At 40.8% G+C, this 16,761-nt stretch overlaps 1 protein-coding gene across 4 annotated transcripts in view; it reads left to right on the top strand.

Moving 5' to 3' along the window:
- Nucleotides 1-239: 239 nt before the first annotated feature.
- Nucleotides 240-16,761, top strand: part of SMG1 (SMG1 nonsense mediated mRNA decay associated PI3K related kinase) — a 70,230-nt gene continuing 53,708 nt past the window's right edge. The window contains exons 1-3 of one of the 4 annotated variants that reach the window (XM_030001593.2): nucleotides 240-525; nucleotides 10,803-10,966; nucleotides 14,969-15,124. In XM_030001593.2, the coding sequence (XP_029857453.1) occupies nucleotides 437-525; nucleotides 10,803-10,966; nucleotides 14,969-15,124 (409 nt within the window). In that variant the 5' untranslated portion in view covers nucleotides 240-436. Of the gene's footprint in view, nucleotides 526-4,193; nucleotides 4,318-5,837; nucleotides 5,879-10,802; nucleotides 10,967-14,968; nucleotides 15,125-16,761 lie in introns of those variants that run through there. The other 3 variants (XM_030001594.2, XM_041120121.1, XM_041120122.1) reach the window with 3 other exon arrangements.

The following is a 16,761-nucleotide window of genomic DNA, read 5'->3' on the forward strand; positions in this document are numbered from 1 at the left end:
GGGGTGGCGACGATGGCCGCCCGCTCCCCCGCGCCCACGCCCACGGGAGACCGCCGCCCGAGGCCCCGCGGGGCGGGCAGCGGCGGGGACACCCCCCGTCCCCCCCCCCCCCCGGTGGGGAAGCCCGTCCGGCGGCTGCCGGAGGCGGAGCGCCCCCGCCCCCGCGCCCGCGCCCCGTCCCCCGCCCTCCCAGCGTGCCCCGCGGAGGGGGCGGGCGGCCCATGTCCGCGATCCCGGCATGCCGCGCGGCCGGGCAGCAGCCGGAGCAGCCGCGGCGGCCGCGTCCCCTCCCTCCGGTGTGAGACAGCAGCCGCCTGCGGAGCGCGAGTGACGAGCCGCCTCTCGCCTTCCCTTCCTCCTCCTTTCCTCCTCCTCCTCCTCCGCCGCCCCTGTCCCGCGCCGCTGCCCGGCCGGCCATGCCGTCTCGGGCAAGGTAATGAGCCGCAGAGCCCCGGGGTCTCGGCTGAGCGGCACCGGCAGCAGGCAGCACTACCACCCGCGGGGCTGGAATGACTGGCAACCCAGGTGGGCAGGGCTGGGGCAGGGGGCGCGGCCTGGCCGCCTGCGGGGCGCGGGGGCCGGGGCAGCGGGGCGCCGCGGCTGGCGGCTCGGCTCGGCCCGGCCCTGCCGCCGGGCCTGGGGCAGCGGGGCGGCGCGGGCCGCGGCGGCTCGGAGCGGCGGCGGCGGAGCCACTTCCTGGCTGTCGGGCCTAGCGCGGGGCGGGTGGCGGCGGGCCGGCCGCCGGGCCTAGGCGGCGGGGAAGGGGCCGGCCGCGGCCGTGCCCCGGCGGGAGCCGGGCGGGGGCGCGGGGGGCGGTTTCCGGATCCGTGTCTGCCGGCGGCCCGAGACGGGACCGGGCCCGGGACAGGTCTGTCAGCGCGCAGGGCTGGGCTGGGCGGGACCCCGGGCTGGGCTCCCAGCTGGCGGGTGCGAGCGCTCCTTCCTCCCCCCGCTTCTCCGGGTGTCCCCTCTTCCCCTGGGTCTCTCGCGGCTCGGGGTGGCCCTAACGCCTCTGGCTGATATAGCTGGTGCGTGTCCGCAGGCAGCAGCTTCCCTCTCCTGCGCGTCGCGGTGCGAGACGCTTCACTGGAAAGCTGAAGCGCTGGGGGGGCCTGCAGTGGGGTGGAGAACGGGGCGGGGGGGGGGCTTGACACCTCTATTTTTTCAGCCTAGTTTTCACCAGAAAGAAGAGAGGCTGCAGAAGTACTCGTAGTCTTTTGAGGGTTAAGAAAGTAGTACAGGATCCTTATTTAATTTTTTTTTAATCTGGGGAAAGGAGTTGAGCTGTAAGTAGGCTGGGGTGAGAGCTTGTACAGTGTGTTAGGTTTTAAGGTCTGTTTATACCTGGGACGACTTAGTAAGTGAAATTCCAAGTCTGTTGGCTTCTTAAGTATAGGGAGTGTATTTCAGGTCTCGGTTACTTCTGATATATCTGATGACAGTGTATTTGCCCTGCTGCTCAGCTTTGCTACTTTAAGAGTCAAAATTGTCACGTAGAAATTGTAAATAAATTTGGTGCTTCTTAATTTTTCTTTAATGTGGAAGATTTGGGGCTTTTTTCCTAGTGTTTTTGAAAGTTTAACACAATATGGGATCTTACTTTTAAACTTTCCAGCAAACAGAGCGGCACGTGCTTGGGAATGTATTTACAGGTAACAGTCCCAGTCGCATGCAGTGTGGACTAGGAAAATTGGGTGGATGTGAAGGTAGATCTTATGAAACACAGGTGTAACTTCAGTATTTACCGTGGAGGAAGCTTTCCTTTTGCTTGAACAGCTAGCAGTGCAGCCTCTAGGGCTAATGCTAGAGGCTATTCAATTCTTAATGGTGTGTGGGGCATGGTTATTTAAGTTCTAATTTCTTCTGTTATTGAACTACTTGGTCAAATAATTTACTGTTTTTTCCTCACTTAAAAACCTGCAAACCTTGTTGGTGACTCCTGCTTATAGCATGTAGATGTTTTTGGGGGAATTAAGAAGTCTGGTCTCTCTCTTGTTCCTTAACTACTGCCTTGCTTCAGATTTCTGGACTGTAGTCTGGAATTCTGGACCCTAATCCTTTACCTTGCCACTGGGAAGAAATTGGATGTACATCTTGTATCTTTGCAGTGGATGGCTTCTATAAATGCTTTCTGGTTGGATATATTAATTTGTCACAAGTTCTGTCTTTTAGCCTAAAAAATGTGTCTTACAGGGGCTAGGAAGCTGACTTTTTCCAATATAGTATTGTCTGCAATAGGTTCAGTTAGGGGCGAAAGTAAGAGTCTAGCTGCAGAAATGCTTTGCCTGGTGATGAGGCTGGTTTAAGAAGTTAGATTCTTACCTCAGTGTCTGACTGTGGTCCATTCCCTATGCTGTAGTTTGGTGTCTCCTTAGGTCTCAAATACAGCTGCTGTAAACTGGGCTGCTAAAAATAATTATCCCAAAAGCCACAGCAGAAACAAAAAACTGAAAGCACTAGAGAAAGTGTGGCAGACTAGGGGAGCTTCATAGCATGGATAGGGCCTAGTTCTGTTTCCATCACACTGTGATTAGAGCTCCTGCTAAGAAGTAGGTAACACTTCTTCACTGATCCTGTCAGTTGTAAGAGTTTAACTTTATCCTTTCCTTTAAATATATATGTTTTTTTTAATCTGGTGAGAGAGCCCAAGAATCAGAAATGTTCAAACAGTCCCAAACACAAAGCACATTTTTCTCTGTATGTTATGCTCAAGTTTTTTAAATCTCAAAAAGATAGCTTTGGCGATATGGAACCTGTGAGTCTACGCTAAGAGCTTAAAGAACAACACAGATTAAATCAGTCTTTGTTGTTTTGGCATTAACTAATTTTTAAAAGTGATTCACATGCATGGTTGAAAGGAGATCTGTTATATAAAACTGGCAATGAGTGTTTCTTTTTCGTTGATGGTTTCGAATATGCTCTTGGACAAACCCCACAACACAAAATATACCCACGTATTCTTTCCTTCCCCTTTCTTACATGTTGACTTAGTTTCGTTTAGCTTAGGTGATGTGGCTGGTAAATGCTTTCTTACTGGTAAATGCTTTCTTGCAGGGTGTGGAAGAAGGAACGCACATGGCCAAAGTAATGAAAACTGCAGTAATTGTAGTTGTTTCGAGTTCCTGAAGGGGGGGGGGGGGAAGAGGAACTGCTAATGCACGGGTGTATTACATCAGATGGATTGTGTTTCAAACACACATTTTTGTGTGTGTAAAAATGACTAGATCGATTCTCATTACTAGGTCTAGATTCCTCTCAATTTTTAGTAATGCTAATCAACACTGGAACTTGGAGTGAAAACAGTGTGAAACTGAAAGTTGGAACCCACATCCTTCTTTAAGGGAGAGTAGTTTTTAATTAGAATTTGATTTTTTTTTTTTGTGCCTGCATGAATGCAGTCATATCTGTCAGATGCATGTGGACTGGTTTTCCTACAGTGTGTGCATTGATAGAGCTGTGTATTACAGAGAAAGAAGTTGTTCTGATATATATGGGCATATTAGTGCACTGAGGTGTGCCAGACTCTAATAGCAACACAAAAACTTTTTAGGTTGATGTTGGATGTATGTGACAGAGGACAGTAAGGTTTTTTTGAGAAGGCTTGATAAGATCTTGTTCCCCCTTCTTCTAATCTTTATAGCTTTCTAGACCTTTACTTCTGTTTTCTTTCCTTTTTGTTTCACAGATCTCACTGCATTTTCCCTGATATGACTTATAGAATCATAGAATCGTTTAGGTTGAAAAAGACCTTTAACATCATCGAGTCCAACCGTCAACCCAACTCCACCATGCCCACTAAGCCATCTCCTGAAGTGCCTTGTCTACGTGTTTTTTGAACACCTCCAGGGATGGTGACTCCACCACTACCCTGGGCAGCCTGTTCTTCTGGGGGAAAATATAAAATCATGTCAGTGTGCAGGTCTTGTGTGTGAGCAGAGTTAATTCGGTAGAGTGCTAAAGACTGATTATATACTGAAACAAGCAATACTTCCCTTTGATAGGAAATGCTCTGCATGGCAAAGCAAGTTTCATGTGCTTATGGTGGTACTAAGCAGGAGTGTGAGTGCAGGGTAGTAGGTTAGCAGGTGCAGGGTGCACCATGGCTTTCTTATTCTTAGGCGAAAGTGAGAAAAGGAAGATAAGATTTTAATTAACAGGACCTCTCTGTCTCTCCTATCATAAATGTAGGTTAGCAGGGGAGTATCTGGAAATGTGAAAAAGAAAGTCTTTCGCATCTGAGAAAAGTTCCAGAAGTGTCTTACTAGGTTCAGTACTGACATTCGTTCTTGAAAATGAAGTGCATCCTTCTCATGCAATGTAAGTCAGTGTTACGAATTACTAATTTCTGTTATCAGGGTGCCTGTCAAATGAAGTTACTGCCTAGGTCCCCATGGGTCTAGACACAATGAGACAAGACAGTAAAATATGGCTCTCCTTCCAGGTAGCTTATAACCTAAGCAGGAGAGCAGTATTGGCTAGCACTTTATAACTGAGGACAAGTATCCTGTGTTTAATTAAAGACAGAATGGGAGGTATTGGCAGGGAGCAAAGAAACTTATCAGAGCAAATGGTCTAAGAACGTGATGGTTAGAGCAGCCTTTTACGAAAGGCAAGCACTAGTTGTTGTGGATATTGTCTGTCCATAATGCTGGACTAATACATTGAATGACAAGCAGGGTGATAGTAGTGGGTGCTGTGTTTTAAGGAAAGTTGAGACAGAGACTATTTCTTCTGCGTTTGCATGTACAAGAAGGTACATGGAAAATGTTTGTTAGAAATAGGCTCAAATCTTAGTTTGGAGAGGTGTGTAACTGAGAGACCTGAAAGTTGGCAACATAGAGATGTTTGAGGATGTCGCTGAAATTACCTGAGAATGGGTGGAGTCATGTAGGATGAAAGTTGGTAAGGCTTTTCCATCTCTTCAGGGATACTTGAGAGAGAGGAGAGCACAAAGCATGAGAAAGATAGATAGATATGTACATACGGGGGGAGAGAGAGAAAGATAGTCTGTGATGTTGAAGGCAGCTTAGAGAACAAAATGCAGTATCAGTTGTGAGGTGCCATTGTGAAGAGGTCAATGGAAACCTTGGGAAGAGATTCAGTGGACTGTGTGTGGGAGATGCTGAACAGGAATGCATTCAGTTCTGAACTGGCAACAAGTAATTCTTGATCTCCTTTCACATCTGAGTGCGTTGAATATGCTGGTAAGGTTGGGAAGGTGTGAGATCAAAGAGCTTTTTTGTTTTTTGATAAAATGGGGGAGCCTAAGTTTGTAATGTGAAAGCCTTTGTTTTTAATGTGAAGATAGAGGAGAATCAGATGTGAGAAAGATGAAAGAAGATGAAAGTGTGTCAGTGGGAAGCAAAAGGAACTTGGAGAGCAGATAGTCTTCCATACAGCAATAGCCATATTAGATCAGACCAATGATTTAGCTAGCATATATCCTGTATCCAAAAAGGGCTATCAAAAGATGCCTTTGGAAAAATAAGAACAGGATGTGTATATGTAATACATTTCCCTGACATTCTCTCCTAATGTCCATCACAGTACAGAAGGAAATTGGTGAGCTACTGTGTAAGAAGGGAGTGATGCAGAATCAAGAAGTGATTTGAAAAGCTACTGTGCAGGTAGTTGTCCAGCAGCGGAGATGGCAGAATTGCAGTAGGAAAATAGTTATTTAGTTGTTATTTCACTAGTAGAAAACATGGCCACTTACACTCTCGTTGTGCTCTCTCAATGCAGGAGTAGAAACAAAAGTAGGCTTTGGGGTGGGCTCAGCCAGCCTTGGACTTGGCAAGATGGACCAAGTGATGATAAAAGAGCATGGCAAAAGGCGGCTGTCATAGCTCTGCATGCCAGTGGAAGAAGGGTTGGAAAGGTCAGAAACTTGGTGGGAAGCTGTTGATTTGAATGGATACAGTGACTCCTAAGTTTTAAATGTTTTATTAATGAATTTATCTGCATTATAGCAAATAAACTTGGCAAATAGAGCAAAGCAGCTAGTAAAATTGACTGACTTGAACAAGAATACGACTCATACAGTAGAGTTGTCTCAGCATAAATCCTCCCTGTAGATCCTGTACTTGAAAATAAAATCAAATAGAATAATTAAGTGATTTTTGTCTCAAAATAATATCCATATGGCAGGGTTGTTCTGAAGGAGCTACAGATAATGAATAGTATACACCAGATTGTTGTAACAAGCTTCTTGGACAAAAATTCTTAAGGCTTCCATATAACTAAAGAAACATGATATATTTTTGATTGACCTATTTTTCTTTTTTCTAGTTAAAAAGTGTGTGGTGGTTTTTTGTTTTTTTTTGTTTTTGTTTTTTTTTTAGAAAAAGCCAGTTGTTCTCAGCCATGCTTTCTTAGTCATACAAATTAGCTAGTCAAATCATGCTGATACTTTTGATGGAATGAGATATACACTTATTTTTGGAAAAGTCTAGCTTTCCTTTTGTATGTCCTTGGAGGAAAAAAATTAAACGTCTGCTTTTTTTAGGGGGAACTAGTGGCCATTTCTGCTTATTTAGGTGGGTGAACTATTTTCTTTTTCTGATGGATAAAGGCAGGTTAATAATCACCCTGCAGAAAACTGAATGCAATCTCTTCTGTGTAAATGATGTTGCTATAACAGCATATGCAGGAAATTGGTGCTGGTGGTTGTTGTGGTTTAACCCCAGCCAGCAGCTAAGCACCCCGCAGCTGCTTGCTCACTTCCCCCCACTCCAGTGGGACAGGGGTGAGAATTGGGGAAAAAAAATAAAACTCATGGGTTGAGATAAGAATAATTAAATAGAACAGAAAGGAAGAAAATAATAATTATAATAATGACAATAATAAAAGGATTGGAATGTACTAAACAAGTGATGCACAATGCAATTGCTCACCACTCGCTGACCGATGCCCAGTTAGTTCCTGAGCAGTGATCCCCCCCCAAGGCCAACTCCCCCTGGTTTATATACTGGGCATGACATCACATGGTATGGAATACCCCTTTGGCCAGTTTGGCTCAGCTGTCCTGGCTGGGTCCCCTCCCAACTTCTTGTGCCCCTCGTGCCTTCTTGCTGGCTGGGCATGAGAAGCTGAAAAATCCTTGACTTAATCTAAACACTACTTAGCAACAACTGAAAATATGAGTGCATTATCAATGTTCTTCTCATACTAAATCCAAAACATAACACTATACCAGCTACTAGAAAGAAAATTAACTCTATCCCAGCCGAAACCAGGACAGTGGTAAACAGGTAGTCTTCCATCCAGAACCAGGCACAGATGATAACTGTCATTGGAGCTCTTGAAGTACTTTGCTTAGTCTCCATCAATGAGCTTTTCAGGTGGAAATAAAACAGAGTAGTGTCTCGTAAAGTGGCAAATATGCTTTTGAAGCTACATTGTAAGGTAATCATAGTCATGTTCATCCTTGCAATTTCCCATTCCAACTTTGTCTAATATCACATTTGTATTTGTACTTCTGCTTATCTGTTGCTAACATTGTACATTGTGATTTTATTAGTATACAATGTTCAGGTCTGGCAATGTCAGTGTATGTAACTGATAAATTTGTTGTTGCATAGACTTCTTTGGAAAGATGACGCTAAGCATTATGTCTGTCATGTAACCTACATCTGTTTGGCACAGTGTAATTAAAGTGGAAATACTGCCATGTGAACAGGGAAAGTGCCCTCCTGATATGCGGGCATGAGTCGAGGTAGCCCGGAGTACAGTTCTTCCCATTGCCTGGTGGAATGGCTGCAGTGTACCATAAAGGGCTGGAGGGAGGTGCAAAAAGTAATTATTTGTAAGAGTTTGGCAAGTACCTGTCCATAGAGTGGCTGTGTTTTGAGTTCTGAGTGGTTGTCTTTCAAAGTCATGAGTACATTACTGACAGGAAAAACGGTATTTTTCAGAAACAGATTTGGAAATTAAATGTCTCTTCCTGCACACGCAGACCGTGCTTCGCTGTGAGTTTGCACAGCAGTGTCCTATGTCACCCAGGCATCTGGGATCCTCGGTAAGCGAGCACAGGTGTGGGTGACAGGTATTGGGGTTGCATACCCAGGTCTTCGTGAGCCCATGCTACAGACTCCTAGAGTGCTTGATGCAGGAGCATACAGTACAATTCTTAAATTTGCTTCCCACGTGAGAAATGGTGTGCATCACAGAACACCTAGAAATGCACAGGCAGATGAGATGGTGGGCTCTGCTTCTGGTGTGAATCTTATTGCAAGCTTCTTTCTGTTCAAAATCCTCCTCCAAAGCAATATGGACCGTAGCAGCCAGTTGGGTCACAGAACCTAGTTGTCTGGAAACAGTATCTTCCTATGATGCATTTTTTTTCTCTGCCTCGTGAAGAATGGGCAGAAGCTGCTGGATATCTAAGCTACACATTTATTGTAGCGGGAACAATGTTTTCAGTGGGAACTATTGTTTCTTAAATTGATACATACCAGAACAATTACATATTTTTAATAAAATTGTGCTCACCTTTTAGTTGGGTGATAAAGTGTGAACAAGTTAGCTTGCAGAAAGCTGTTCCCAAAGACAGAACAAAGCGAGCGTGTGGTTTTTCCCAGGGAAACAATAGGCTTATGTATTTTACCACAATGGAAAATTTTACAAAACATTCAAAGGCTGTGCTGCGGGAAGTGAGGTTAGCTGAGAACACATGTAGTCCTTCAGCTGATTGGGATACGCAGAACAGCCTTAAAAATTGTACATTTAATCAGCTTGCTTTCAGGCTTAAAAATTTCAGACTTAATGCTTGACAATTGGAGATGATACAGTCTACAGCACACTACCTTAAAAAAAGCAATGCTCTTTGGGGAGGTACACTGTTAAGAACCCAACGGTACTTAAATTTACCAATTGAAAATTTGTCAGTCTGTTTCATTGAAAGGCTAAAATAATTTGAATCCTCTGTAATAAACTGCTGTTCCTCAAAGTCAGCTGGAAGTCTCCTGAGGTTTTAGGGCAGGGAGAAAATCTGGGGGCTCTGTAGCTGACTGGAAAGTTTGCACATGGTGTAGGCATATTTAAAGTTCATACCATTTGAAGGTACAGTGCAGAACTTGTTCTTGTTCAACGTAACTTAGGTGAATGATGAAAGTCCAACTGTGTAAGTATTTCTACAATCCTAGCTGACTGTCATGAGCAAAGACTTTTAGTAAAGCTTTGCCTCTTGTGTAGCATAGCCTATTTTATAAAATAGTCCAAGCAAGTGCTCAACAAAGCAGTAGATGTGATGCCACAGTGAATACTGAATGAGGAAAAGAGTCTTATTGTGTATATCTAAAGGTGAATTTGCCTAGAGAGCAAAAGGGAATAATACCTGCCAAGCAAACCTAGTGTCAACCTTTCACTGTGAGAATAGGGCAAAAGCACTATTTTCTGCTTTCGGACCTTGTTCCAAATTGATAGTATATTCTCTCTTAACATCTTCAAGAGAATAAATCATGTAGGGGGGGGTTCTTTAATTGCAGTTGTTTTTGCAAATATCAAGTCTCAGTATCATTACTCTTCCAGTTGTACTGAGGACGAGCTATATTTGAAAATAGCAAGCCTTCAGGACAGCTTAAGTAACAGCTGCTTTTCAAAAATTTTAGCTGTGTTTTTCCCTTTTGGCCTTGACATGTATATAACTCCTTTTTCCTGCATTTGTCTCCTGGTTCTAATTGCAGTGTTCTCTTGAAAAGTAAAAATTAAAGACTTTTTCCCAAGAACATGTGGTGTTTATCCTTACGCAAATTGTAGCTAATTTACAGGAATGGAAAGGAATGATCTGTCCTGCTTTTTGTTAAATAATCAAATGAACTATCCAAACCTTAAAATAAAAATAGTAGATCTTTAAAGTTTGCTTAGGAAAAGCCCTCTATAAATAATTTGAATAGTGTGATTCCAAATATACTTGAGTTGAACAGAATTCTGCTGATTTTTGTTTTGGATGGGTATTGTTTTACTGCTTTTAATGTAAAGCTTCCAGGATTGCTTGTAAGAATGCATTTAAAGTGATTGGTTGAATTTAGGTGCTGAAGTCTCGTGTGCACAAGTTCAGTATGTTAAAGTTACTGTATTCTTAAAAATGAAATCACTTAGTATGTCCAATGAGAAGGGCTGATTTCATAATTTTCACCTTTTTCCTTAAAAGTTTATTCTGGGCTGTAAGTCAGTTTTCTGATATGAGAGTGGCTTAAACAATGCAGGTTTTTTAACTCGCTTTTTATCTGCAAACATTTATTCTAAAGGATAACAGCTCTTAATTTACATTCCAGGTTTTTCCACAGTAAAGGCTGTTTTCTTGTTTTGCAATTTTTGTTTTGCAAAAACTTAATATGTGATTCCTCTATTGAGTATCAGTTACATGCTAGTAACACCTCCATCTAATAAGTGGATTTACATTGCTCAATAAGGTCCATAGCATATTACATAAATGTTCATGTGTGGATTAGTAATGACTTTCACAAATGGTAGACTCTGTATTGCCTAGCTGTGGTATATACCTAGTTGTATTTTATTTTCACTTCTGGGAAGTAATTTCTCCTTATATAGGCATCCAACTGAAAAGAGACTTGAGAATATCCTGAGAAGAGGCACTGGCACACTAGAATGCATTTGCTTTGCATGTTTCTAATCCCAACGTGAATTTAAGGTCACTTTTTAAGAAGCAGGTTAGATGTACAACTTTTTTGACACAGGAAAATACATTTGGGATTGTCATTTAAATATGTTGCATTTATAAGTGAATGTGAATCCCACTCCTGTTATCCCTGCATAAAAAAAAAATATTTTTCTCTTTATAGAACTGACAGTGCATCAGCTGACCAGGACAATTTAAAATACTCTTCATCCAGAGATCGGGGCAGTTCTGCCTCCTATGGATTACAACCCTCAAATTCAGCTGTGGTGTCTCGACAAAGACACGATGATATCAGAGTCCACACTGACATACAGAATGAAGAAAAAGGTATACAGATTGCTGTTTCATGTGTAAAATTGTGAAGGGACGTTCAGAGAAAGGCAGTAAACTTGAAATGGTAGAGAATTTTTTTTTCCTTTTCCAAAAAAAGGCAGTGAACTGATACAACTCATTGCCACAGTATCACTGTGTTGAGAGATGTATCAGGGATCAAAGAAATGTTGTGGTTGATATGAATAGTGAGAAAAATATGCAGTTGCATTAGGAGAAGAATGTAAGAGAAGACTTAATGCATTAACAGAATAAGCATGTTTTTCTAAAGAATAGTATTCTGGATGTGTCTGGTCTGCAAGTTTTAATTTCTTCCTGAATACTGTCTGGTGCTTCTGGTATTGAAAATGGACTGCCTGATTAAATGGGCTACTAATCTGATATATTACCTATTGCAGCTGTACTGCAGCTAACTGGAATCTTTGGAAATCAAATCTATATTTTGTCATTAATGGGGATTTGTACTTCTATGTGCCTCAGTCTGACTTAATCTAAATCGTGTGATGTGTGGTTCATACAATTTTACGTATTTTTTTTTGAGAATTTTCTACTTTCTGTAGAAGATAGCTAAAAATTCAGAATTGTATCTTTTTCATCTTTATGGAAAAGAAATCTGTATTCTGATTTCTTTTTTTTTAATTGCCAAATACAGGTATCACATAGGAGGGTTTTTACTTGCAGAGTCACTTTTTAGACTATGTAAATCTTCTTCAGGCAGGCCAGACTCAGAAAAATCTCACAGGAATATTAGTGTGGGAGTTTTTGTTCAGGAACCTAAAAAGCATTCACACCCCCCCTACTTCTCTGCCCTGTAACTCTCTGTAAAGACTTACTACATGTTAGGGGAAGTTACAGCTGGGTGTACTGATGCAAATTTATTTTTTTATAAGTAGTAGGTACTGTTATTAGGAGGCAGGAGTATGAAACAGGTATATGTTTATCTGCATACCTTGAGAACCTTAAGATTGGTTAACTTTAACAGCGAAACTGCTTAGAAAGTGAGTATATTTGGCAGTGTGTCTACTAACATGGAGAGTTTTACTGTGTTTCACAGAGACTAGCATGGTAGGTTATTCTTATACTTTGAAGTGTGCTAGTATTTAAAGAATGTACTGGCAGCATAGTGAAATAGTAAATTTCAGACAAATTCGGTAAGGTAGTTTGTGAAGTTGCTGGGAAAGTGCCATTTGAAAAGAAAAATGCAACTCTCCCTCAAGTACTTTATCTTACGGGGCATGTCTCTGCTAGCTCAGCACTTTAACCATGCTATTTTGTTCAGGTGTGACTTGAAAAGAGATGATTAGGGTATTCTGTACTACAAAACCAAATTCTAAGTATCTCTAGTTCATTTTTATTTTTGGAGAAATTTGCAAGCTTACAGGTGCAGAATAGTTTCTTTGTTTACTAATTAATTTGTTTTCAATTAATCTGTTGGAGTCTGCTAGCATGGAATTTTAATTTTAAGAATTTCTAACTTTTCTATCCTGGATAACCATATGTCATAAGTACCTAGAATCCTTGAGAAAATATTCCACATGCCTTCCCCTCCCCCCCAGTTTCTGGTGTTGATAATAAAAATGACTTCCAACTTGATAATTTCTGGAAGTTGTTTAGGTTGAGAACCTCCAAGGATGGTAGGTTCTGCAGCCTCCCTTAGCAGCCTGTTTAGTGCTTTACCACTCTCCTAGTAATAATTGTTTTCTTGTATCCACTTTGAATTTCCCTTGTTCAACTTATGAATGTTGACTCCTGTCCTTTTGCTCTGCATCTGTAAGATTAGTCTGGCTGTCTTTTTTTTTTTTTTTTTTTTTTTTTTTTTTAAATAACACTTCACGTTAACTAGTGGAAGACTGCAATTAGATGTCTCCCCTTTGTTTTCTCTTCTTTATTTTATAAAACAAGACAGGGGAGTTGGAAGATTAAGTTTTTAAAATTAAATAGAAGACTCTTGGGTTTTTACTTACAGATGAGATGTTCTCCCTTACTGCAACACTTTCCTCTCTTTTGGTTTATAACTAGGATGCACTCAGGGTCCTTACTGCTAAAAAGATACTGCACTAGTATTTGTATGTCATGGTATCTACATATTTAAGCTAAAATTAATAACAGTGACATAGCTGATCATATTCTTGGTCTCAGATTTAACACTTAGAGAAATGAATAGAATTTGTATATATCAGGATTTTCAAAAACGTTTTAGACCAGGAGATAACTGAAGAGAGTTATAATGTAGTATTTACAGCCTTATTGCCAAAAAAACCTGATTGCCCTGCTGTTTTTTAATTACTCTAAATGACAATTTGTTTCATATTGTTACCAAAGATGTACTGTCTATCTGTCAAGTGGGAGAATACAGGTTTGTGTTTATTCATTTAAAATAATGTCAGATATGCTGTAGCAAATACTACATGCCTTTGCAGACAACCAAAAAAGCTGGGATATTTTGTGTGCTAGCGGGAAAGTATGAAATAACTTCCAAGAACTCCAACAGTATATGGTGGTATGTCTGGTTTTGATAGCTGATGTTTGTGGTCAGAGTACATGATCTCTGATATATTTGGTTAAACTAATTTCTCTGTTGCTTTGAATTTTAGTGATACACTTCTGTTTAGTCATAAATAAAATTATTGCTGTTACAAGTAATTTCTTTCATAGGACAGTGTTGGTTTGTTACGACAAGATAACGTTAACTAAATGCTAGTTTGTGTTTAAAAATTGTATTTAATGTTCTAAATCCAAATATACACAAATTATCTTTACTGTAATTGTAATTAACTAATTACAACTGAGACTTTGCACAGGATTTTCTGTAATGGTTGGGTAGTCCCGTGTGTATAGAAATACACAAACTTCTACCGGTAGTTCACAGCTTCTTTTTATCAAAAGCTTTGCCTTCAAGATGACATTCTTTACATCTAGTAAGGTCCAGATTCACCTGATGTTTGAACTTATCTTTTTATCATCCTGTAGTCTCGGTAAGCTGCCTCTTTTTATGGAGAGCCACCTCTCCTTCTCCCCAGGCTTACTTTTATACATTGATGCAGGTGGAATTGTGGAAATACCTTTTCTGAAAGAAATCTTGCATATCTTTCGTTGTTCTGGGTTTAATTTTATTAGTTGATTCTTCCCTGTCTCAGGCAGGAGGCACTTTAGAAAGCTGCCTGCACAGCTGCCTCGAAAGTGAGCTCTGATACACTGAGTGAAGTATTGGGCAGGCTCAGGGGACAGTTTCACTTCTCCACACTACTGCAGATGAAGAACCTGCCCATCAGAGTGGTGTTGCAAACTGGAAAAATCTTTGGTTTCAACTTTTGAGTATGTAAATTCTTGTGGATCTAGGAGTAAAATTAATTGAATTACTCAAAATGACACTTTTATTTCCATTTTGTATTGTTAACAAAGAGGTACCGTGTGTATCTCAAGTGGGAGAATGTAGGATTGAGTTTAATTTAAGATAATGTCAGTATTAGTGTGTGAAAATACTGACTGTTGTATATTTAGGGAGAGCTGTTCAATCTGTACATGTAAATAATCTGTGGCTTTTAAAAATCTTTCTCCTTTTTTTTTTTTTTGCCATTTTGCTGAGCCTGTGTGGTAGATTTATAACAAAAACAGTGGAAATTTGATGTGCATAATCAAGGAGCAAGTGAATGTATCTAGCCATGTGTACTAGCAGTTTGACATGAAGGGCCTTGTAAAATACAGGGTCAAAAGTAATAAGAAAACCCCAAATGCAACAAAATCGATGTTAAACTTCACTGTAATAGAGATTTTTTTCATATGCTTCAAAAGAAGACTGATGAGATTCTGAATATGTGACCTGGAAACTTACAGGGCATAGCAAAACATTTTTGCATGTGAAAGTGAAAAAGGAAGCTAAAGAAGGTGGTAGAGGATAGGGCTGCTAATTTGCATATGAATTGAATAACTCATAACATACTATGTTTCTAAATATATGGTCTGATAGCCTGTTTTAATCTCACATTGTTTTTTCCACAGGTGGCTACAGTGTCAATGGAGGATCTGGGGAAAATACTTATGGTCGGAAGTCGTTGGGGCAAGAGCTGAGAGTTAACAATGTGACCAATCCTGATTTTACCAGTGTTCCGCATGGGAATCGTGCTTTAGCCACAAAAGACATGAGGAAATCACAGGGTAAGGGTACCACAGATTTTCAGGAAAAGAGGATCTCTTTTGGCAGCCTCTCTTGTGTTCAGATTATGAAAAGTTTGCTATGATTAGGCAGTCTATATAGATTTTATTTTTTGTGATACATGATTAGATGATGTTGATGGAAACTGTCATCTTGTATTTATACTGTTCCCTCCACTGAGAGTTCCTCCATAGGTTAGGCAGATCTCTTGACTATATGGCTTATGCTATCAATCTTTCAATTTCCTTTAAATAGCTTTTGAACCCTTATTCAGGTTAGCCAAATTTGGCAAAGAGATCAAGGGCTCCAAGAAGGAGAATTTGCTCTTAGATTTGTTGAAAATTGATGCCTGAGTAAAAGGTTGTTAATTAACGCGTCCCTAGTGAGGGAAAACCTGCAACAGTGAGCTCAACTGTTATCTGTTCTCACTGGCCTGCAGGTCAACTAGTCATCACATAATACCAGCTGATTAGTCAGTAGATGTGAACTCCTGAATCAGCCACAATTCATGCTCCCTCTTGCTCAGCTGAGGATTAGAGGCCAGGGAGGGTCTGGAGGCATCATAAGAATATGGGCAAGGTCTTGGGAGATGCAGCGAGAGGAAAGCTGGAGTTGCAAGAGGCTGCAAGAATGCTGGGCATGTGTTTTTGAGAAAGAAGTCCTCACTTTTCCCACTATCTGGGTTGAAATCATAGTTTTTAAAAAAAAATGTTATTCCAAGGACTTTTGAATGAAAATAGAATCTTTGTTATGACTAAGTGCTGTCATTTATTGCATCATTTAGTACAAGTGGTAGTTGAGCCAGTGACAAAAACTGTGGCTGCTTTATGCCAGGCACATTATAAACATACGAGGACACGGTGTTTCTCCTTAGGGACTTATATTTCAGAGATGAAAAAAGGTGGAAGAAGGAAGTTCAGTGTGCTTTGTGGGTGGAAGTGGTGACATGACTTGCAAAAGCCTGATCTTTGGAATGGGTTAAACTCAAACTTTATAGTCCCATTCTGGTGTCTTGATATAAAAATCATTCAATCCTTTTAGTGTTTTAAATTATGTCTATGTAGAGGAAATAGAGAATTGTCTAACAGAGAACTCTGTAAATAATCCTGGTAGTGGGCTTGTGCGTGAATTTACTGTTAGTACTGGCAGAAAATTCAGACTGTTCTCCTAGGTACATGAGCACCTCCTTAATCCTTAAAATGTTAGGGACTCTAATTTCAGATGACTGAAGTTGCTGCCTATGACTTGTATGCTTCTGTATGTATTCTGTCCTCTAGATGTCAGATTTCAAGAGTTTCTCTTTTTTAACTGGGCTGTCTTTGTGATTGTAGGTTTCAGCAAGTCATTTTGATTTTTCATATCTTCTTCAAAATACAGTGGGATTGTGTTGCAACAGGATCTTATTTTTTAAATTCTTATATATTTTCTTGTCTATTAGTGTGTGCATTAAGCAATTTTTAAAACCGTTGTTTTCTGTGAGTGAGTTAGCGTGTGGCTGAGACCTTGCTGATTTTTCACAGAGTGGAAGTCATACAAGAGTTCACTAACTAGTGCTTTGATTAGTATAGTTTCAGTCATGCTCTTGATTAGTTTATTTTTTTTTTAAATTATTTTTACATTATGATTATGGCTCAACAGA

Source organism: Aquila chrysaetos, chromosome 25 (genome assembly GCF_900496995.4).
Source record: "Aquila chrysaetos chrysaetos chromosome 25, bAquChr1.4, whole genome shotgun sequence".
Lineage (NCBI taxonomy): Eukaryota > Metazoa > Chordata > Aves > Accipitriformes > Accipitridae > Aquila > Aquila chrysaetos.